This window comes from Rhododendron vialii, chromosome 5a, assembly GCF_030253575.1.
Source record: "Rhododendron vialii isolate Sample 1 chromosome 5a, ASM3025357v1".
NCBI lineage: Eukaryota > Viridiplantae > Streptophyta > Magnoliopsida > Ericales > Ericaceae > Rhododendron > Rhododendron vialii.
This window is the reverse complement of record NC_080561.1, coordinates 8,125,782-8,148,811: the sequence shown is the minus strand read 5'-3', so window position 1 is coordinate 8,148,811 and position 23,030 is coordinate 8,125,782. Positions and strand designations below refer to the sequence as shown.

At 36.6% G+C, this 23,030-nt stretch overlaps 1 protein-coding gene across 1 annotated transcript; it reads right to left on the bottom strand.

Moving 5' to 3' along the window:
* Nucleotides 1-2,718: 2,718 nt before the first annotated feature.
* Nucleotides 2,719-22,292, bottom strand: LOC131325162 (lysine--tRNA ligase, chloroplastic/mitochondrial-like). Its single transcript, XM_058357252.1, has 14 exons — nucleotides 21,973-22,292; nucleotides 21,058-21,276; nucleotides 20,740-20,851; nucleotides 18,257-18,365; nucleotides 15,180-15,237; nucleotides 13,972-14,040; nucleotides 8,915-9,022; nucleotides 8,064-8,156; nucleotides 7,763-7,867; nucleotides 7,323-7,529; nucleotides 7,042-7,136; nucleotides 5,931-6,021; nucleotides 4,013-4,186; nucleotides 2,719-3,143 (listed from the first exon to the last, which is right to left on the bottom strand). The coding sequence occupies exons 1-14, from the start codon at nucleotides 22,222-22,224 to the stop codon at nucleotides 3,051-3,053; spliced, it is 1,785 nt and encodes a 594-aa protein (XP_058213235.1). The 5' UTR covers nucleotides 22,225-22,292; the 3' UTR covers nucleotides 2,719-3,050.
* Between the last annotated feature and the right edge of the window lie 738 nt (nucleotides 22,293-23,030).

The following is a 23,030-nucleotide window of genomic DNA, read 5'->3' as shown; positions in this document are numbered from 1 at the left end:
TGAGACGTGTCCTTATTGAACAAAACACTATTCCGTGCCACATGTAATTTTTCTCATTGGGTGGCATATTTTAGGATGTAAACAACGCAATGCTCTCTACTAGAAGTGCAAAAAATAATCACTTGGTTGGTATCAACCGTTCTACGTGGAAAGCCCCAGTCACTGTGGAACTATTGTAACAGATGGATTTCGTCACAGTTGCATGTGTTATTCTGACACCTAACTGTTTGATCAATTTATCGTTGGGCTAGATTTTTTCATTCGATGTGTAACACAGTTGTGTCCGGAACCTGTGTTCCTAGACTTTTTGTTCGCAATAATCACTCAACTCGCATACATCTATCTCCATGAATTACTCATCTACTTGCACTTAGAGCCCTGAAAGCCACAAGGAACTGCATCATAACTGTGAACCAATTGTTTCCTCTTTCTTTCCATTCCCTATTATCATTTGAATTCAATTCTACAGACTCATTTCCTCACTCCTAATCCAAAGCTTCCTTTGTTTTGTTAGTTCTATTTGGTAGGAGAAAAATAACAGAAAGAGAAGCACATCACAACCCGGGCCCTGACTCACATTGGAACTTTTACACTTTGGTCTATTCGGGCTCGGGCCCCCCTCACGTTGGAATTTTTACACTTCAGTCTATAATCTAATACTATTTTTATGGTTCTATTACACCAATTTATAGCTTAGAATATCCTCTGTATCATTATAAAATAGATTTTGTTCCGGTTTAAAATTAGTATGATGCGGAGATTGTTTCTTTGTAATTTATTTTTCAACACGTTGAGGGTAAAATCGTCATATCTTTTGATGTATAATAATTTTGGATCCAAACTACTTTGGTTAGAAAGTAGTCAAGACAAGCTTTTCAACGGTTCAAACCACGTCTAAATCGGAGTTCGGGAGTGTCTGTGGCAAGACAACAAAGTTTGGTCGTTTGTGAACTTTACAGGATGCGCCCTGGGCGCAATGACGTGCGCCTGGAGCGCATAAAAAGTACTGTACACAATATGTCAAACTTCACGGGCTTGTTCCGGACACTCCCAAACTCCAATTTGTCTATTGTTTGGACCGTTAAAAAACTTATCAAATCTACTTTCTAACCCAAGTAATTTGGATCCTAATTTATTTGTACATCAAAAGATATGGTCATTTTTCTCTCAATTTGGTCGAAAAATATATCATTTCTGTAAAACGTTCACATCTTTCTCATTTTAAATCGGATAATGACCTATTATATATCAATAAAGAAGGTTTTCGAAATACTAGAAGATGGTGTTAGTTTATCAAAAAGGGGTAGAAAAGAGGCCACTATAAAGATCATCGAAGGACTACTACCCCTCCACCACCAACACTATCACCCTAAAACCATCCCTTCTCCACCTTCACTTCACCAAATTATTCGAGTTCGAGCTCATGTTTGACTTGTTCAAAACTCGTTCAAGATTTTTGTTACTGAATCAAGTTGATCTTTAACGTTTATTCAAACTCGTTAAGCTTTCAAATCAAATTTAAATAAACTATTACTACTATTTTGACTTGTTTAGCTTATGATGCATGAAAAAGAATTTAATCTACCATATTTGTTAAGCTCAATAAGAATTCAAAACAATCATGAACAATTCATTACTTAGCTCGTTTACGCTCGAGTCCTTAAGAAAACATTTGTCACTTTGGTATCATGGCCAATAATAATTGAATCTGATACTCATACCCTAAAGTGGAATTGAAAGTGGGGAGCTGACAATGAAGAAGAGGGGGAAAGTAGTGGGAACCATATCATTATGGAAGAAGCCAATGAAGCTTGTAATTTTTGAAGCCCCATGTACAAATTAAGTTCCCTCCCCATTAATGGGACATGTTCATTTTACCTTTAGCTTCGGATGGTGTGGGACAGGCGCATGCCCTATCACTGTGGGGGCCAAGGCCCCTCCCCTCTTGCTAGTCTCTGTCCTCTATTATTAGGACTATCTGTGTAATGTATCTTTGATTGTGCATAGCAAATGGATTTCTACATTTTGCCCAAGGATTAAAAATCTTCTTTGCCTTAACGTTGTTTTCAGTTAGTCAAGAGAAGGAATTGTTTCATAAGTACGGGTAAAACGTAGCCGAAAATGTCAAAAGAATTTGGTAATGTATGAAAATTCACCCTCAGATATTTTCCTTACGTATATGCTTTGCGTACACTCTCCCTGTTGTTTACAACATAAACGCGATACTTAGTTATGTTTGGTGGAATTTCGACATGCTTTATCACATATTTGGATTTGTCAATAAACGTTCCACAAATGTTTTGTTTCCGTTTCTTAAGAAACAAAAATATTTGCCCAGAATGTGGTTCCCTGATTTTACCTAAGAGCCTGAAAACACGATCCCTGTATTTTTGGGAAGTGAACAGAGGACTTTCTTGAGGATCAAAAAGAAGATTAAAAAAAAAAAAACAGACAACTTTCTTGTGGGCCAAGATAAAATCGAACAAAAAATATCAATGAAAACCTGACATCTAAGGTTTGGAACTCAGCATTAATCCTTTTCTCATAAGTAGAGCACATCAACCGGAGGTCGGAAAATAACCACCTCCAAAAGGTCTCAAACGAGTTTTTAAAGAGCTGACTGGAAAGCCAAGCTTGAGTAGCTTATTTTGTTTGAAGCCCTAGTTGCAGTAAAATTTGTCAAAGGACTACTGCTTTAGAGTCCACTCACGAGCACCATTGCCTCAACCAGAACACTTCCAAAACTCGTACCATTTGGTACGCAAATAATCAAATTCATTGTCACGACAATACATGATTTGACTAACAAGAATGACCTAATTTTAAACTGCTCAATGTGTGTACAAACCACTAAATACCGCAGGCTTGGGAATGAATCAAGTCTGAGTTTAATCCTTAATCATTGCATTTTTTTTTTGTGGGAATAAAGAAGGAAGCACTGAAAATCACCAGCTTCAGAAATTGCAATGCCTGAAATCACAATTGCTGGGGCAAAAATCCTACTTTAAATCTCAAAATAGCTGTGCTCATCAAGGAGAGCTGTTGAACCTCTACTGCTGAATCTTGAGGATAGGAAAAGGGATGACATCACGGATGCTGGCTGAATTTGTCAGAAGCATTACTAGCCTGTCGACTCCGAGTCCCTGAAACTTACATTCTGTTAGGGGGGAAGATGGATCAAACGATGAAGTGACCAATCAAATAGTCCCTTTTAGCTTTTAAATTTACAAGGACTTTGACAGAATGTTTGAATCTTGGCTTATGGAAGGGGAGGTGAAGTAAAGGGGAAAGAGAGCAAAACAATACCACGTCCTTTGTTTGGTAATTATGAAATTAAACTTGTAGAAGTAATCAAGTGATTTCAATGGAGTGTTCTTAATTGTCCTTTCCGTCAATACATCCACGAAACAACATACCATGGCTCACTAGTTAGCTGGGGAAAAGGTGTCATTCCCTGATTACATGGACAAGTGTCCCTCATGTGATCCTCAGACCAAGAACCAAATCTAAAAACATTTAGGTCAAATGCAGTGATTAATGCATTGTGAAGTTCCAGTGGAAAAATTCTTGTGTTTCCAATGACTTAAACGTATTGGTAAAATATATATATATATATATATACAGAACTATTGAGAGAATTCCGTTTAACAGTTACCCACAAAATTTCCAAATCCAAACCAAGTTTGGAAAGGAAGTGATGCACTGATGCTGGTTAAAGAAATCTGTGACGTTGCACAAACAACTATCCAGTGTAATTAAGGAGAAATGAAGCCAAACATTTTTAATAAAAAAACACATGCAGGATGAGGTCAAGGCATGTACAAAGCACAGCAAATGCAACACAAGGATAACTACCCCAGGAATAATAAGTAGCAGATACAACACATAATTATTAGGAAAAGCAACTCAACTCAGCCAGAACAAGTATGTCGAGTTAAATCAACGGCGTTTGCAAATGTAACTGATACCCTCATCAACACAATCAATAGAAGAAGCAATTGGATGACCATACCATTCCAGAAGCTGGAGGCATTCCGTATTCCAGAGCTGTTATAAAGTCTTCATCCAGAGTCACTTCGTACAAGTTGTCATCACTTTTCTTCTCTTTCTCTTCTGAATTTATTTCAGAAATTGCTATCGCCCTCCTCTCATTATGCTGCCTCACTTGCTCTTCCAACCGTCCTCTCTGTCATGGTTGAAATTTACAAAAACAAACTTCCTGCTAATCTTGAACCAACCTCTACGATAACATACTATGTAGCACAGACACGGATATGGACACGGGACACGGCAATTCTAAAAAAATGGGGATACGGACACGGAGGGGGACACGCCACGTGTATAAATAAATAAAAAATAAATACACACACACACACACACACACACACACACATATATATATATATATATATATATATATATTATGAACCATTGTATATGAATAATTTCAAAATTTGTATAAATTTTTTTCAAAGGGAAAATTATAGTTTAACCCAAATGTTTTGAATAATTTCATATTAACCCCCAGAAATTTAAAAAATACTCCTATTACATTTTGACCCCCCGCCGTGTCCCCTATCAAAAAATAATAAAAATTATTGGACACGCACATTGCGTGTCCAATACGTGGACACGGCGCCCTTTTGGAGTGTCGGTGCTACATAGATAACATATATCTAATGTACTTGCACAAAAAAAAAACATACTCCGTATATCTAATGTACCATGATGAGGGGGGAAAAATTGAATCATCCAAATACTTAACGAACTAATCAAACATTTGAGGCATCGTTCACATTGGGATTTAAAAAAAAAACACTTCCTCTCGTCCCACATCACGCGCTTTTTGTGCAACGTTGCTTCATCTGTCAACAAGTTACTTTCAGCAGCAACAGTTGTCAAATGACAGAAGGTTCTGTTGGTCGTGGTCATCACATTTAACAGAGTTTATGTACCTAAACGGCTAAACCCTTATATAGACATCCAATCTGTATAATCTCTGATTGTTTACCATGAATAAATCATTATACCGATAAACCCGTTAGCCGTCTTCATGTTTTCTAATGAAACCTTATTTGTTGGATATTCATATACTTCAGAAACATTCTTTTCTCATACAGTCATGCTGCAAGCAAAAAGAGAGAATGATATGGACACGTGAAAATAGGAGAAATTGCTCACATCCACCGTCATCCAACACTATGGCAAAAGGCAATTCATAACTCCCAGAAATCGGAGTACAAATTCTACTGTTTGGTGTCAAGAAAAGAGCATTCCGACTCTGAAAAAATTAATAATTTTACTAGAATTCCAACCTATAGCAAAAGAATTACAATTGCAGTCAGAAGGATGTCAGCAGGTCAAGAAAGACCATGAACTTTTTCACGAAATGATTATAAAATGACTGGTGATGAATAGAACTGGATTTTCCCATCTAAGCACAGCTGAATCAAGTTCCTTTGTTACAAGGACTTCTAAATGAACCTACCCATCCTGGACACTCCAAACTCCAAGCGAATCAGATCTGTGCCCGACATGTTTAGTTGAATATTCACCCTGTAAGCAATTTTGTAGTTCGAGCTTACCATGAATTGTACATAGAACTCCTATATGATGCATCAGCTGCCCTAAGGCACTTCGTAAACATCACTTGTCCTAGAAAATAAGATAAGTGTACTAAATAATAGGACTCTTTGGGCATGTCCTGTGTCCTGACATGAAAATTAGATGAATCCGACACGTCAACGCATTCCCGCACCCAATACCCATACCTGAGTCCATGTAACATAGGGACCAATGCCTTAATTTTTTTCTCATATGAATTAAAAAAAAAAAAAACTGAACTTTGAAAAGCTCCTCATCTGGGTTACGGTTGCTCAAGAAGTGGAAAGGCAGATAATACCCGATTCCCGAATACTCTACGTCCTTACCTGATCCACAGGGTCTGTCAATTCGGAGAATGCGTTCGCCATTTCTCGACCACAAATAAACAGTTCAAATCTTTCAGTCAACCCTGCATGCCTAAATTTTGTGGAATAATTATGAGATACATAGCATAGGCTGCTCCAAAAACATAGACATGCTGCAGTGATTGCTTAGATTCCTATAAAACAGAACATGTTATGATAGATAACTGACATATTTGAGGAAAATCTGCCCATGCAGGTGATAATATAAGTAAAGTATTTTTTTAACAAGAGTAACAACTCGATTCTATAAAAAATAATCTCAAGGACATTTGAAATATTATTATCTCTAGATTCATGATAAATCTACTCACAAAGGCTTCCTCATCTGACCCAGAAGAACAAACACCCACAGTATTCAAAAGCATCAGCATTCAAGAGAGCACATTATCATCATAAGAATTCCGTGATTGCAATTAGACATCCCAACCACAATATGCTAATCACGCCACAATCCAGCTCCAAGTGTTTTTTCAGCATTTCCACTTTATATTAGGTAACCAACTTAAGATACTTTCTTATCATTTAGCGGTTGGGTATAAACCCACTTGTTGAAAACTTGCTACCAAACCGATTCATGGAAACCATTGTATGATTCCCTGTCCCTAGCATCACACTCTGTATCTGCAAAAGTGCTTGGAGTGGAAAAATTTTAGATATGGATATTTTCTTTTCATATTTCCTTGAGCTCCACAGCTCATGAACTTCTACCTTTCATTGCTGGAAAATGCAGAAATCAGCCCAATTTTAGCCTTGGTTCGAGTCATTTTCAGGGTCCCAACTTGCAGTCAATGGAGCCTCCAATCTATACTCCGACAATGTGAATAGCACACTAGCTCGACTTTTAGTTTGAATAAATTATGCACAGTGGACACACAGAGATTAAAACTTCTAGTCCATCCTACTCGGTACAACGTGTAATTTCAAGAAACTTTTGATAGTATGAATTATACACAATAAGTTTTACGCATCGTTCAAGATGTAATTTCAAGAAACTATTGATACTATGATATCCACAGTTGTATGCATGAAAAGAATTAAGAAGACCAACTATTTATTGCGAAAACTATTGTACCTCTGATGTGGTTTGGCCAGGGGAGATATCTCAATTGGGTAGTCCAAAACAAAAGTAGGCTGCAGCAACTTTGGCTCTACCATGATCTCGAAGACCTGGATAAATGATGCAAAAGTAAAATTTAGGCCAACCATATGGAAGCAACGTCCAAGCCTATTACCATAAAAGGCACCAAAACAATTCAGATGACAACTTGCCAATACCCAGCCCCAGCCCAGTTTGACAACAATGCACACTTCATAGTAGAACTAAGAAACTGCAACAAAGAAGAGCATATTCACCTCGTTAAGCAAGTTGCCAACAGATTCGCATGCTTCAATCGAACACTTGTCTTTATTTTCAATGCCGGTACCAATTGTCCTAAGAGTAACTTCTTTAGCAGCTCTAAGATCATTTCCCAACTCGTTGAAATCAATCCCAGTAACTTCTTTTACAAGATTGTGCATGGTTTCCCTCCTCCAAGGTTTTTGTAAACATATTTCTAGACCCTGCATGGAGCACCAGAGAGCTCTAAGATTATTTATGCTCGCCATGTTATGCTGAAAATAATATCATAAGATACAGCTCTGAAGAAAAAAATACTCTGGCTGAATAGTAATTTACTTCGATCAATGCCGGAAGATATTTTTCACTGAAAGCAACTCAGTGTACTCAACTATACATAATCTTGATCAAACTAATTGATTTCCCTAAATACCAAGAATAAGAAGGAACAAATTACCTGATAATCAATGGAAAGCTTTCCATGGACTGCAAGAGCGCATCGAGTTACGATTTCTTCTGCCATGTTCATCATGCTTTGGTAGTCAGAATACGCTTCGTACATCTAAGTTCAAGCTAAGAATAATACTGATCAAAAATAAGTTTAGTCAAAATATCTTACTTTAGTTGCAGCCCACACAAACAAACAGTTGATATGTTTACTAGACCAAATAAAACCAAAACAAGGACATACATACACACACACAAACACACACTTATATATATATATATATATATATATATATATATATATATATTACCTCTATCGTGGTAAATTCAGGATTATGACGAGTTGAAATGCCTTCATTTCTGAATATTCGCCCCATCTCGTATACCTTTTCAAATCCCCCCACCTGTCATTTGCAAATTGAAATTTAATTGTTGCCTAAGACGTAAAAGGAATACTTGTAAGCAACAAAAGTTGGTTTTGATTTTTGTTATAGATTACAAAGAAAGCTCAGATTATGAAGTTAAGATGGACGTGTGGATAGGACTAGAAATGAAAACAATCTTGAAATGGTAAGGGGAGCATATATTGAAGATCAGCATAGAGGAAACAGACTAAGGTGGTTGGGTTTTATACAACCAAGACCAGTGGATGCAAGAAGAATCACAAAAAGCTGTAAGATATTCCAAGCCAATTCAACAGAGGAGAACCCCATTGATTGGAAAAGAAAAGAAATAAAGGGCTAGAAGACGAGCTGCAAAGAAGCTATAGCATAGATAGAACAAAGTAGGAAGGAGATCTTCTAGCGGACCAAGAGAAAGGGATCCTTTTACTTGTCATTGTTAGAGGCGTATGTCTACCATTGAGGACGATAGCATCTGTTTGGAAAATGAACAACGTAGAAATGGCACAATGCTTCATGAGACCTTGGATATTGCTCAAACAAAGTTTGCCTACACTTCTTGGGTCCAGAGATCAGCTAGTAAGATTGAAGATTAAAAACTTCAGAAAACATAGTTATTCAAAAGGGAGCAACTATTTTCAAAATAACTAAGTCGCATTGCTTGCCAGGCCAACAATTCTAGAATGTACTGCTGAGAATGTGTCAGTGGAATCTATTGATATTTAGCACAAGAAAAAACGCTAAAATCAGCATATTTTCACCAGCATTCTCTTTAAATGGAGCTCAGTAGCAATTCTCAAATAAAGATCCCTCCCAAGTGAATTATGGTATGTAACAAATGGCCTAGCTTCTGCTCCGCCAGCTGCTCCCTAGAAGATCCAACAATTTAAAAATCAAACAACAGATAAAAATGATCCTTCTGTTCTACTAAGCAACTAAGACAGGTTGCATGGGCATTTTATAATTATTACACATGTTCATTCGGGGATATGCATTGGCAACATATTAATTTCTGCTAAAATGTAGCAAATCACACATGGTACGAAGTACTGTAAGATGCTAACAAAGAGAAATGGAATCCTGAGACATGGAAGTTGTCTCCACAAAAGTACCAAAATGACTGTTATAAGCCAAATGCAAGCCAGAATGTCTGACACCTAGGCTACTAACATTATCTAATGATAGACTACCTATGAACATAGGAAAAAGTTCTGTGTGGAAATTGCTGCTGACTGTGAGTTATAGAGAACTAAAAAATATTCAATGACCAGATGGCAACACCCAGCCATTACACTGCAGCAACTTTCGCATTCAACAAACATCAACAGCAGCACTATTTCATTCCTACACTTTTTGGTTTACGAACCAAGTTCATTTACAATGGTTTCCGATATGACATTTTACTTTTCTTTTTACCCTTAGCAACTTTCTTAGAAAATAAAACTTCTAATAGTAGTATCTTGCGGGTTGTTCAGCTTAATAAGCCAAGTGGATTTTTTTTGTCCTTATTCAATATTTTTTTGCATTTTTTAGTTTTTTGTGGATTATTGCTTTGTTATGACAAGAGGAATCTAAAAAGTAAAAAATTACGATCGAAACCTAAATTTTTTGAATAAAGACAAAAATAAGCCAATTTTTTCGTCTTTAATCAAAAAAATTTGGATTTTGATCGTAATTTTTTACTTTTTAGATTCCTCTCATCGAGACGAAGCAATAATCCCCAAAAAATTAATGAAAAACTAACAAATGGGAAAAAAAAATAAAAAATTGGTCTAGAGTCCATTATAGAGAACTTGTAACCCAGTTAGTCCATCTCTAATGTTTGTAACCTCTCTAGTCCACTAATATAGTTTAAGAAGCCCTTAAGTCCATTTTTTTTAAAAAAGAAATTAAACCAAGACAAAAATACCCTTCTATATAAGCCGTCATATAAAGAGAAACCCTAGACCAAAAATGAATCTGGAGCACAGCCTCTCTCTCTCTCTCTCTCTCAACATTGTAACCACCGCCTTCCCCCTTCCTCTGCCGAGTTCCAACCTCCCACGGCCGACGTCCTCATCAAACCATCGCTCGACTTCCTCGACCAGACCAACTCTTAGTTCCTTATCAATCTCCGCCCCCTACGACGTGTACAAGGCCAAGCAAATCTCCTTCGGGTTGCATAGAAAGGTTTGATCAACAAATTACTCCTACAAGATCTGGAAATTATGGGTGACGGTCTTGTCCCCATTTGGATCAACAAAAATACCAATCCTAATATGAGACGTGTCCAGTTACGGTGGTTGAGTTTAATTTTGGAGTATTTATTTAGTACGATGTTTTTCTTACGCTCGGTGGGGGTTGTCCTTTTTTTTTTTTTTCTATTTTTCTTGTTGATTTTGTGGGCACAAGGGCAGATCCTCGGTGGTGAAGGTTTCTCCACGGCTGGAAATGAACCGAGCAGCTCACGAGTCATTCACCCAGACCTCAGAATCGGTAATCTCATCTTATACATATAATACATGTTCCTCATAGTAGTACTTGTTGTTTTGTATCTTGATCTCTTTGATATTTAAGATTATAGTCTATTTATTGCACTAATCTTGAACGAATTTGGATTTTCGACTTGTTATGTGTGTGGAATTTGTAGTTTCAATCAATTATATAACGTTATTCCGCTTTTTCATAAACGTGCTTTAAAGTTGGTTTGTCTATCGTATTAAGAAGGTTGATCCAGTCTTTTATTTGTTTTACTGGAGAGAAATCTAGAGTAGTAAAAATAAAAAATATAATATTATAAGAAAGTTGATCTGGTCTTTTGTTTGTCCCGTGTTCGGTTATCATCAGATTTTGAGGTTTTTGAATAAATACATAAGGTTATATGTGTGTTTTTCCTAGGGTTAGAGATCTGAAGTTTTTTGAATAAATATATAAGGTAATATTTCTGCTTTTCATCAATCACTTATTGATTTGGTCCGCGCAGCGACCTCTCCGACTTGCTTCTAATATATTTGGAGTTTTTTGAATAAATATATAAGATTATATGTGTGTTTTTTCTAGGGTCAAACATATAAAGGTGGAATAGGTTGTGTTTTTTGAAAAAATATATAAGGTTATATTTGTTCTTTTCGGGTCACAAAAAAAATATATTTCTATGTGTTTTCGTTGTTATTTAATGTCATTTTTTTAAAACATTCTCAGTTAGAGAGAGATATAATAATATATAACGTTATATTGTTACAGTCCAGATCTCCTAAGGGATCCCGCACGGCCTTACCGTGCGGGACTCCTCTTTCCCGATTGAATTACGACGATCCGAGCCGCTCAAAGTGATCAGAACGTGATTTTAAGGGTAACCGAGAGAAATCAGCAAAAAAAATGATCGGGAAAGGCTTCATCCGAACAATTTTTTATTGAACGGTTCAGTAAAAAACTGTTCGGATCAAGCCCTTCCCGATCATTTTTTTTGCCGATTTCTCGCAGGTACCCTTAAAATCACGTTCTGCACACTTTGAGCGGCTCGGATCGTCGCAATTCGATCGGGAAAGGAGAGTCCCGAACAGTAAGCCCTTGATCCCTCATTGGATCCCGAGTGTATATTGTTATATATAACATTCTAAATTAGAAATATTCTATGTTATTTAATAAAGAAAACATATAACGTTATATATGACCTTTTGTGCCGTGTAACGTTATATATGAGCTTCTGTCATATATAACGGTATATGATCCATTATCGATCACTTATTGAATTAGTCCACGTAACGGCCTCTCCGACTTATACGTGAAAATATGTTATTTGAAGCTCGGTTAGCGATGTGGTTTAGTTATAGATGATCTTCTCTACTGAGACATATATGTTATATGTGACAATTTACCCTTGGTACCTAATTTTGTCCTGTAAAACTTCAAAACAAAGGAACTAATAACATTATATGTTCTCTTATTGAATTGGTGCGCGCAACAGCCTCTCAAAAACACATATGGATATATCCATATATGATTAAATATGGTTACATGAGAATATTTATGACCATATATACATATATATGGTTATAACGTTATATATATATATATATATGTACATATATATATATATATATATATATATGAGCTTGTATTGACATAAAAAAAATATTTCAATTTGCATAGAGAACATATAATGTTGTATATGAGATTTTGTCCTGTAAAACTAAAAAGAAAAGAAAAAAGAGGAACTAATAACGTTATATGTTCTCTTATTGAATAGGTCCGCGCAGCGGTCTCTTAAAAGCACATATAGATATATTCATATATTATCAGAAGCAAGTCGAAGAGGTCGCTGCGCGGACCAATTCAATAAGTGATGGACAGCAGCGCATATAACGTTATATGTGAACTTCTGTCATGTGTAATATGTGTTTTTCCTAGGGTTAGACATATAATATTATATCTCATTTTTGAAATATATTAATATTATTTATGTTGTTTTGAATATGTATATATGTAGATATAGAGGTTATGAGAATGCTATTCGGAGGCAGAAAATCACAAATTTTGAAGGATTCGATGAAAGTTTTGATGAAGAAACGGTGAAAAAATGAAGCTCGACTCCCTGTGGCCTCATCAACATTCAACTTGGGATTTAAGATGCGACTGGAAATAACTAAATAAGGATAATGGTGGCATGATATTGTTTTGAGAATATATAATTTTATATGTCATGTTTTGTGAGACTTAGAGCTACAGAAGTTCAGATATAATGTTATATATTCTTTTTTTGTGAGATTTAGAACTACAGAAGCTCACATATAATGTTATATGTTCTGTTTTATTTTTTGTGAGATTCAGAGTTGCAAAAGCTCAAATATAATGTTATATGTTCTTTTTCTTTTTTTGCGATATTTAGATTTTAAAAAACTCACATATAATGTTATATGTTTTGTATGGACAAGTATATAACGTTAAAGACTAAAAACAAGAAAAACCAAAAGGAAATGTTACATGTTAGAAAAATTTTGTCACATATAATGTTGTATGTTAGGAAATTTTTATCACTCATATAACGTTAAAAAATCAATACAAGAAAAATAGGAAAAAACAAAAAGAGAAATTTGTCACATATATAACGTCAAATGTTAAGTGTAGCGGGTTCAATAAAAAAATCGAGAAAAATGAAGAAATAAGTTTTTTTGTACATATATAACGTTATATGTGGCGTGATGGTAGAGGCGACGACGATGGTGGCAGCGGCGGCTTGATTGCAACAAAAACGAAAAAAAATAGAAAAAATACATTTTCGTTTTAGCCAAACAAGACCCTTGTTTTTTAGGTTGGGTATTTTTGTCATTAAAATTATTAGTGGACTTAGTGGGTTATGAAACTTAGAAGTGGACTAGATGGGTTTGAAAACTGTTATAGTGGACTTATGCAAAATTCTCCCTAAAAAAAATTGAATAAGGACAAAAAAATAAGTCATTTGGCCTATTAAGCCGAATAACCCAACTACAATTCTAGGAGCCAATCACTTCATGTCAAGGAGCCTATTAGATGTAGCGAAGAACAAATCATAATAAGGTTCTTCTATCAATTGGCACTGCAAAGGGCACAATTTCCGGCAACTTAAACTTAGGCTCTAGTTAATTCAGTTGATAATGTCAATTTAGAAGCACTATCCAGGAAATCATAATCCACATTAAGATGTATTTGGGACTTGCACAAACTATTGCACATATCTCACACCTGGTGTAGGAACAAGCAGCCTTTTATCAAAACACCAATGACAAATATAATCAACCAAACCATAAATAAAAAATTAGCAACCGACAAAAGCCTATACAAATTAAATATATTGGCAAACCTGTAAAACCGGTGTCTCAACTTCGACAAATCCTAAAGATTCCACTGTCTTCCGTATCTCTGATACAATCTACAGGGAAAAAAGAAAAGGAAAATCAGCAACTGGTCTGTAAGCATAATATTTTTACGTATAGGAGGCGAAACAATTGTATAAAGAGGGCAGTCATGGTCTAGCGAGCACAAAGGACAAGGTGAGGAAGTCCCACCTAATTTAGAGGAAACCAGTTCCTCTTTCTTTATGTTCAAATTTCAGCCATTCCAAGTATGGAATATTGTAATAGTCTTCTTCCATGTTTCAAGAGAGACAGCAGAAAGATTCAAATAGACAAAACTAATAGCTGTTCGCACAGACGGTCCATTGGGCCGCTTACCGAGCTATCAAAAAGCTAGGGCAGTGACTGGGTAATTGAGTAATTAACATATAACAAAGTACGTCTCATTTCGTCAATTAGCACAGGGACTGGTTAAGTGAACTATTTTCTGGCCAAAGACTGATCAGAAGTTTATCTTCATTTTTCTTTTTTTTTAATCCAAAAACATGATCAGCAGACTATTTTGACGAGCTGTGAAAATTGATGGTCCAGGAAAACAACTCCTTAACCTTTTATTTCTTTGTTTTAGAAGCTTACATTCAAATCGCTTAGTTGATTATGGTGCAAGAATTTGTTCCGGACACACGATGGTCTAGACCTGGTTGTTTCACTTTTATGAATGAATTTTTATTCCTTTCTTTAAACATAGACATGCCTAAATAGGTGCTATGTCAGTGCCAGACATACTGGACATGGTAACAGACACAAGCACCTGTCGGACATGCCACATGGCGTGTCATAATTCCTTGTATTTTACTTTTCCATAGGGACACATGCAGGACACTCCTTCAATGCAGTTTTAAGATGCATTTTGGGGTGCTTTGAAAATTTCAAAAATACCAAACTGTATATAATCTAAAACAATGGGCCAAAATTGAAAATCACGGCAAGAAAACACTTAAGATAGTCAGACAACACCATCAAACAACCAAAGAATGCACTTCTGCTAGTGTTAGTGAATGATATGAACAGAGAGTTGGGAGTGTCATCAACATGAAAGCCCATTACGAATTAATAAGATTGAAAACACGGCATTCAATTCGCTACTCAGGTAAAACACAGTTTTTTTCTTTTTAGAAAGGCCACCATAAAAGAAAGTTAAAAATAAATCACCCACCTTGGCTCTTTGCCGAAATATATTAGCAACCTCAGGGTTTGCAATCATATCTACATACCTACATAGCAATTGAGACACTTTCAGAATTAATAGGGAGCCAATTTATAGGCTACCATACTATCTGGCATTATAAAACTTAATCAAGTATTCTACAAGCAAATCCAACTTGCAATGGTGCTAAATGTTCGCTCCCTACTCACAATTATGGATCAGGATACGGCAGAGCTGCCCTGCAGCAGCTTGGAATCCTTGACTTCTATTTTACTTTTAATTGGTTGTTTACAACGAAATCTCTCCAATAAGTAATATCACTAAATAGAAGTAGAATGGGATAACCAGCCAGCTGGCCTCTCCATCAGTGGCCAGTACAGACCATGACATAGAAATGATGAACACCTTAACGTCAAGATTAGACTGCTTCAATTTTTAGGCACCGACTCACCATTGAGCCTTTGGATCCAATGTTGAAAAATCTCACTGCTTGATTTCAATAGAAACTCGTCAAAGGAGTGATGCACATTCTTTCAATGATCAAGGCATTAAAGCATCAGATCAAATCGTTAGCTTTTGTGGTGCAAAGGAACCACTACATTGCAATGCACCAAATCTCAAGTTATACCAAGTTCAGCACAAGAAAAATAATCAAGCATTTATGCTGAGATTTTTTCATCCGCGTTATTAAACTGTGAAACCCATACACCATCTTGCGATAGGGCAGGGGCTAGTGCTAGACTCCAAACCACGATGGCAACGGAAAGAACAAGTGACTCAGTCCAAGAGGTCACTGAGACTCCCAATGAGATTCCCAAGGGGACAAGAAAAAAATTATTCTTTTCTTCAATAGCAATGGCCAAGGAGACTTCCAATACTATGCTATCTTCTCCTTTCATTTTCCCTCTCCTCCACCAAAATCCCAAGTTTTCTTCACCACCACCATAATGTTAGTCAATGGTTTAGTGAGAAGAACAGCGAAGACGGGGGCAGTATATGTCCCCTAGTAGCAGGAATCTCCTACCGGTGTAGCGCATCCACCTCAGAATCTAGCTCCCATTGAGAAAGGAACCCACTCTCAACTTGGATAAAACATCTTAGGAATACAAATCCCAAAAGAATCAAAAGTGAAAGCTACCAAGCAAGAGAAATTATGAAGTAATGATTAGACACTAGAAAAATATTAACTCAAATTTTCTCAAGTACTTTGTAATTTGTATTGACATAATATTTACTTACATTCACGAAAAGTAATATTTGCAGTTGACACAAACTGCACATTGTGATCTTTACTTGTACTATGTATTTTTATTTTTCTAAATTATTTCCAAACGATCCCCTGGCACTCCCCAACAAGGAGCTTCTCTGACCCTCCGCTTCCCTGCATCCACCCCTGCTTTAAACGAATAAGTAAGACCTCTCCTATCCGTCTCTAACTCTTCCATCCAACACATCTGGGTTGGCCTATGCTGTTATACGGTGGTTAAGGTGTGCCAGTCATGGATCGGGTGTAGGGATACAGGCTGGACAGTAAGGTTTTGGTAGTGCTATGGGTCTGATTTTGGTGGTTATGGAAATACAGAAGGTGTCTTGCCAATGCCATTGGAAATCCCCTCAGATTTTGTTATATTCAACCATTCTTTTCGATTTGGCAGGATTTTGGTGGGTCATGCCACTAAATATGCGCAGGCAGGTAGTGGTGTTGGGTGTGCCAGGGGTATTGTTTTTGTCATGGAAGCATGGTGGGCGTTGAGTCTTTGAATATGGTGGCTGCAATTTTGTTGGACTCCCTTCTCCCCCCAAACTTTTTGTTTTGCAAGATACCCTCTTGATTGCTGACTCCCTCATTTTATCTCTCTTCCTTGTCTCTTCCTTATTTCCATTAAGGAGCAAATTCTGAAAGGCAGGGAAGTAGCAAGAAAATAAGACGTACAAGGAAAATTTTGATACAACAAGGGAAACTTTGGGTATTCATACATTTTCATTAGTGTATGAAATAAATTTTTTGCCGAGTGTACAAGAGACAAGGCCAAATTAGACATTCTATATCTTCTGGAATTCCTTTAGATGGCAAGGGGGCAACTAAGGGGGGAATACACAAGAGGGAGATTGTAAGATTCTAAAATCCTCCATAAAATTTCAGCTAAAAGGGAGGTACGAGGATTATGTAATTTCCACAATCATGAGAGGCAATGTACCAAAACCTGGGAGAAGTACTTGTAATTTAACCAAAGGAACAACTTAACAAATTACCAGGCAGATATCTTCAATCCAACCCACAAGGGTGTATAGTTCAATGTTTTAGGAGCCTGACTTGCCAAAACTTGTGGCTTGTAAGACCGTGGGCTGTTGCAAGTATTCAGGTTTTACCTAGAGGGGTGAGTCAAAATGGCCCTACCTTTCTCGTCACCAAACAAAAGATACCTTGAATCTTGTTTCTTACCAAACTACAATGCCAAGCATGAACTCCGGGAAGAAATTGTGGTGATTGGCATTGAGCAAATAAGCTAAGAAAACAAATCCTATAGTGATTTTGGGCAAAGCGAATAGATTAGGTTGTCACTCAAGCAACTGTGGAAGCAGACTCTGTGAAAAAGTCTTGTGCAGCAAAGTAGGAAGATTGACACCAGTGCTTCCAAAAGACTACTACATATTGGTAATTTAATCAATGAATCTATGGCACTTATAATAGTACCAAACCAGTTTTGACAAATAATTGCTTGCTCATTGTCAAGTAATGTCAAAGTAAACTAATTTAAGTTCTAGTCAATGGTTTACCCATAACATTATCTTATTGAGTGAAGTAAAAATAACTAAAAAAATTTTAGAGCCGCATACAGAGAGTGGAAGAACTAACAACAGACATCAGATATTTATAAAATTGAGAAAATGATCTTCTATAGGAAGTTTTTGCGCCACACAAACAAAAGATATTCCTGGTGGGACAATAATTAAACCACTCAGACTCAAATGTACTGTCTATGATAACCAAGTACATTGGATCCCTTAGAAATATCATTCCAACATCTCATGATCTCATAACACATCCATTTCCAACAAACAGCTAAAGAAAACTATGAACTGACCGTTGGCGGTAGCGCTTATCCACATCAGTTAGTCCATGATACTTGTCTGGTAGTGGAAGTAGGGATTTTGTAAGAATCGCGAACGAATTCAACTTAACTGAAAGCTCCCCTGAAAACCCAATTAGGGAATAAAATAGTCACCAAAGCTGTGTCAGGCTAATCAGTTCACATAAATATCATAGATAAAGAACAGGAAAGATAAAAACACAAGGCTGAGAGGGTCCACAGTAGGCATTCACAAAAGATCTCATTATCTGCAATTTTTCAAGGGCAAATACATGAGGCTTGTAAACTAGGCATCAAGGTTTCTAACTTGCTTAAGTAATCAATGAAATCATATTTTTCCAAATATGGACATTACCATGATGAATCAAGTAATTACTATAATCTTCTTGCATCATCATCAAACATCCACTCTGTCCCAACCAAGGAATAGAATGTCATTTCTTTTCAATGGAACTAGAGGTGGCAATCCTAACCCATATTTTTGAACCCGCCCAAATCCGCCCACTTGTAACCCAACCCAACCCACTCATATTATATAATGGGTTGATATGGGTTAAACCTATATTTATATGGATTTAGATGGGTTGAAAATGGGTTCAATATGGATTGAAATTAAAAGACACAGAGGAGGGAGAACCTAAAACCCATCCATTCTACAAGGCTTTTCGTAACAACAGATCAAACTCACCGACGAACAATTTCACACCTTTCATGATGCCAGCAAATGACACGTGGCAAACTGAATAAACTCAAGCCATATGACTTTTCCGTTTCGTATGAGGAATTTTTTGGTGCCGGGTCGGTATATCCCACGCGCTACCCGCTCGGCACATTCGGACTGTCAAATTCATCCACACAAATTCTCTCTCTCTCTCTCACCAGTCCCTTGAGCTCCTCTTGACTGTCATAAGATAATTACAAGACCAATCCCTTGAGCTCCTCTCTCTCTTTTGGGCTTTTTTTCGTTTTGTTCTTATTCAACTTTTTTCATGTTTGTTGTTTTGTGACAAGTATTTTACGATTTTTGATTCGCTCCAATCGGAAAAATAAAAAATTATGACTTTTACCCAAATATTTTTAAAAACATCCAAGATAAAACCCAAAAACCGATTTTTGGGCTTTATCTTGAATATTACAAAAAATATTAGGGTAAAAGTAAAAAAAAATTTACTTTTTCGATTCTCTCGTCAAGACGAACTAATAGGGGTAAAAAGTTTGTCGCAAATAATAAAAAAAAAAAGTTGCTTGACTTTTTAATCCAAACCTAAGTGGTGGCTTCAGCTCTTTGTAAGTCTCTCTCTCTCCATACACAAACTAACCATATTTTTGTACAAGCATCACTGATTTTAATAGTAAAAACAGAGACGATTTCAAGTTTTTTTTTAAGGCATGACTTGGGGTTTTTTTTTCTTATTGATTCTGAAAGGTTAGTAGATGTGGTTATTTTGTTTAGCAAGTCTGAGTTTCGATATAGGGGAATTAGTTATTAAAAAAAAAAAAGAGAGAGAGAAAGGAAAAATAGGTCGGGTCGGGCGGGTTAGGGTTTGGCTTGACCCATATTCGATCCGATCCATTTCAACTTGTTTACTTTTTTACCCATATTTGACCCGCGACCCATTTCAACCTGCCCAGACCGCCCGTTTGCCACCTCTAAATGGAACCAATAAGCTAACATGGAAAAAGGCAAAAGGGTAGCAGTGTCTCCAAGAGACGCACCAAAACCCACTCAAACCACATTGAAAGAATGGTGGTTTGACTTTGATGTCAAACAACATTACCAGAAACAAGACAATAAAATATTTCATCATGGTTAGCAAGGACAACAACGCCTAACTTACAGAGAAGAAAAAAACTACACTCACAACCTAATTGTTCCACCGAATACGAGTTCCATTTTAAGTGGTTAGCTAAACCTTATATTGTGCATGAATGCAATGTCAAAAATCTAGGGTAAGCCACAATTTCATGAGATTTATCCCTGTGCAGTTCAACATGTCATGGAGATATTTGACTTTTATATGGCCATCTAAGATCTGCCACCAGGAAGATAATTGGTTTTGGTCGCATGCACAAAATTCTCAACAAATCTTGTGTTTTGAGAACACTAAAGGAGTAAATTTTGGCCAGATTTAATGCACGATTTGCATCTTCAGTTACCAAACAGAGAGTGGTGCAAAAGATCCAGCAGCATTCTTTATGCTAAAAAGCATTCTTCTTTCTTAGCACATTAAGTTAGTAAAATTTGGGAAGGAAAATAAAGAAAGAGACAAAGCATACGAGAATATAACAAAATTCTCTATGTTCCAGATTTCTCCCAATTTATAGCTGAAGGAAAGCCCTACCAAACTCTTGATATCATATCCTGTCAATATTACAACTTATTTTTTCTTGATCATGCCAACATTACAACTCAAGAATTCCATATATTGTCAATAAACCTTACTGGCTGCTAATAATCTAGAACAGGCTTAAGTTACCTTTCTCTGTCCGCTTTATTGATCCATTTGCACCAAGTATATCTCCAATATCAACAAACGTCTTCAACATCTCGAACTGATCGTTAGCAAGCCTTTCCTTCTCACAATAAAGCTAAAAACAAAACTAGATCAATTCAGATACCAAATTATGTCTCATATCCTACGAGACCGAGTCAATTGAGAAAATTTTCATACACAGCAACCCGTTGTGTCTTTCCAATATAGATAGATTGACTCATCCATTTCAGACACAACCAGAAGTCTTGGAAAATAAATAGAGAATAACAAAAGCAGATTACGCACGGGCACTAAGCTAACCTGTATTGTCCCTGAATCATCCCTTAAGGTTAAAAAAGCAAGCTTTCCAAAAGCTCTACGAGCCACAATCCTTCCTGCAACTGATACACAATCACTCTCGCTGGTTGACTCTTCACCATTGCCCAGATTCCTGTATATATCTTGCAGCTGATTAGCAGTATGGGTCCTTTCCCACTTATATGCATAGGGCTCCAAGCCCTGTCCCCTCAATTCTTCAACCTGTAAAACAATCACAAAATGACACCATTGCAAGTTTAACAAACGTAGATCCTAACGCTGTTAGAGAATATTGACTCTAAAGGTCACTTTTTCAGACCGTTCTGCAATTACGACTAACACAAATCATGATCAAGCTGAGAATTGTGCATCCCCCATTAGAATAAAATAACTTGGTTCGATTAAGATCCACTGATGACCAGTTATTATCGTGAAAAAGACTTTGCCGAGTTGAGTTGAGATTTGCAGATGCATTCAGTATATACAATCAAAATGAAAAATTGACAGTGTTGATGCCCAAAATTGAAATCAAAGACAGAGGCATGTTAGGGTCTGAGCCAAAAAAAATCATATATATGGCTTTACACTAGCTTCCGTAACTGCCTGCATCAAAACTACTAAATCTTCAGAAGTGTTCGAAAATTATAAACAAGTGTTCGCCTTCAAGGTCATGCATAATCTTGTTGGTATCAGAGGCAGGCAACTTCAGAGTTTCTTTTTATTGAGGCTTCATTTTTGTCCTTCAACTACGGGATTCAACGCAGAATCAATCAGAATGGAACACACATTGAACATTATTGAATTGCGGATATCTCAAAATTGATTTTTTTTTTTTTTTTTACTTTGATAAGTATCTCAAAACCAAATATAAAAACCACCCTTTTTCTCTCTCAGGTTAGGGAATGATTCAGACGATACCTTCTTCAGACGGATGGCGCGAACGGCGTCTCTGTCGGAAGTTGAAGACGGCGTCTCTGACGAGGACCTACGGTTGCGGCCGGCGACTCTGGCTGAGGCGGCGGCAGTGGAGGAAGAAGAGCAGCAGCGAAAGAAGAGCCTTGATGAGGAGGTTCTTGTAACGGAATGGGTAGAAGAAGAAGAAGCAGCGGCGAAGTAGAAGAGGTGTTTCAATGGCTGAGAGGATAAGCTCAGTACCTTGAGCGTCTCCATCTTTCTCTCTCTCTTTGTCGCCAAAATCCTCTGTCGATCCTTTGGAAGATAAACCAATGCTTGTTTGGAAACGGGACTTTGAAATTACAGAGAGAAAAAAGAAGGGAACTCAGATCCGAGAAATTTTTCAGTGCCTGGCGGGCACAGGGCCACGTGGTGCCCTGCACCAATCTTGGCTGTCCAATGAAGTCTTGAACGGTTGAAATCTGTTCGGCTGCCGAGGAGTAATTTAGTCATTTCACACTTTAAAATTGGCCGAACAGATCTGGACCGTACAAAAGGGTAATCTATCTAACTGGTTATCACTTACTCTATTGTTAAGTTTCTCTCTCTCCTATCTTTAATAGGCTTTTAAATGCGGTCCAATATCAATTTGGGTGGACTAGAAATTGGGGTTTTTAGGAAATTGTTTTTACTTTCTAAACTATTAAATTTAAAATTATAACAATAATAAAATAATTTAAAACTAATTTAATAAATCAATAAAGTTAGACTGTTCGATATGATAATTTTTTAGTCCAATTTGATCAACATGACATTATTAAATAATAATGTCTTCTAATACGTATTTGTCAATATCCGATAATCTTTGATTTTAGTAATAATGTTGAATATTGTAAAACTTGATATCCTAACGGTTTAGATCGATCATCCTAACAAAAAATTAAAAAACAAAATTTAAGTTTTAATTGGTCATACTTTTGACAGTCATACTCAACCCATTTCACCTCAAAGGTCGAACCCAAATCTTTGTCTTGAGATACTTGAATAATTAATTTTTTAGTGAACTCTCATTTATCCACGAA

Bases quoted from the DNA above. Each gene is read 5' to 3' on its own strand.
- LOC131325162 (XM_058357252.1), bottom strand. From the start codon at position 22,224: ATGGAGACGCTCAAGGTACTGAGCTTATCCTCTCAGCCATTGAAACAC. The intron at 21,277-21,972 runs GTATCGTCTGAA...ATTGTTTTACAG, and splicing joins GCGCCATCCGTCTGAAGAAG to GTTGAAGAATTGAGGGGACA. The intron at 15,238-18,256 runs GTCAGTTCATAG...ATTGCTATGTAG, and splicing joins GATAAGCGCTACCGCCAACG to GTATGTAGATATGATTGCAA.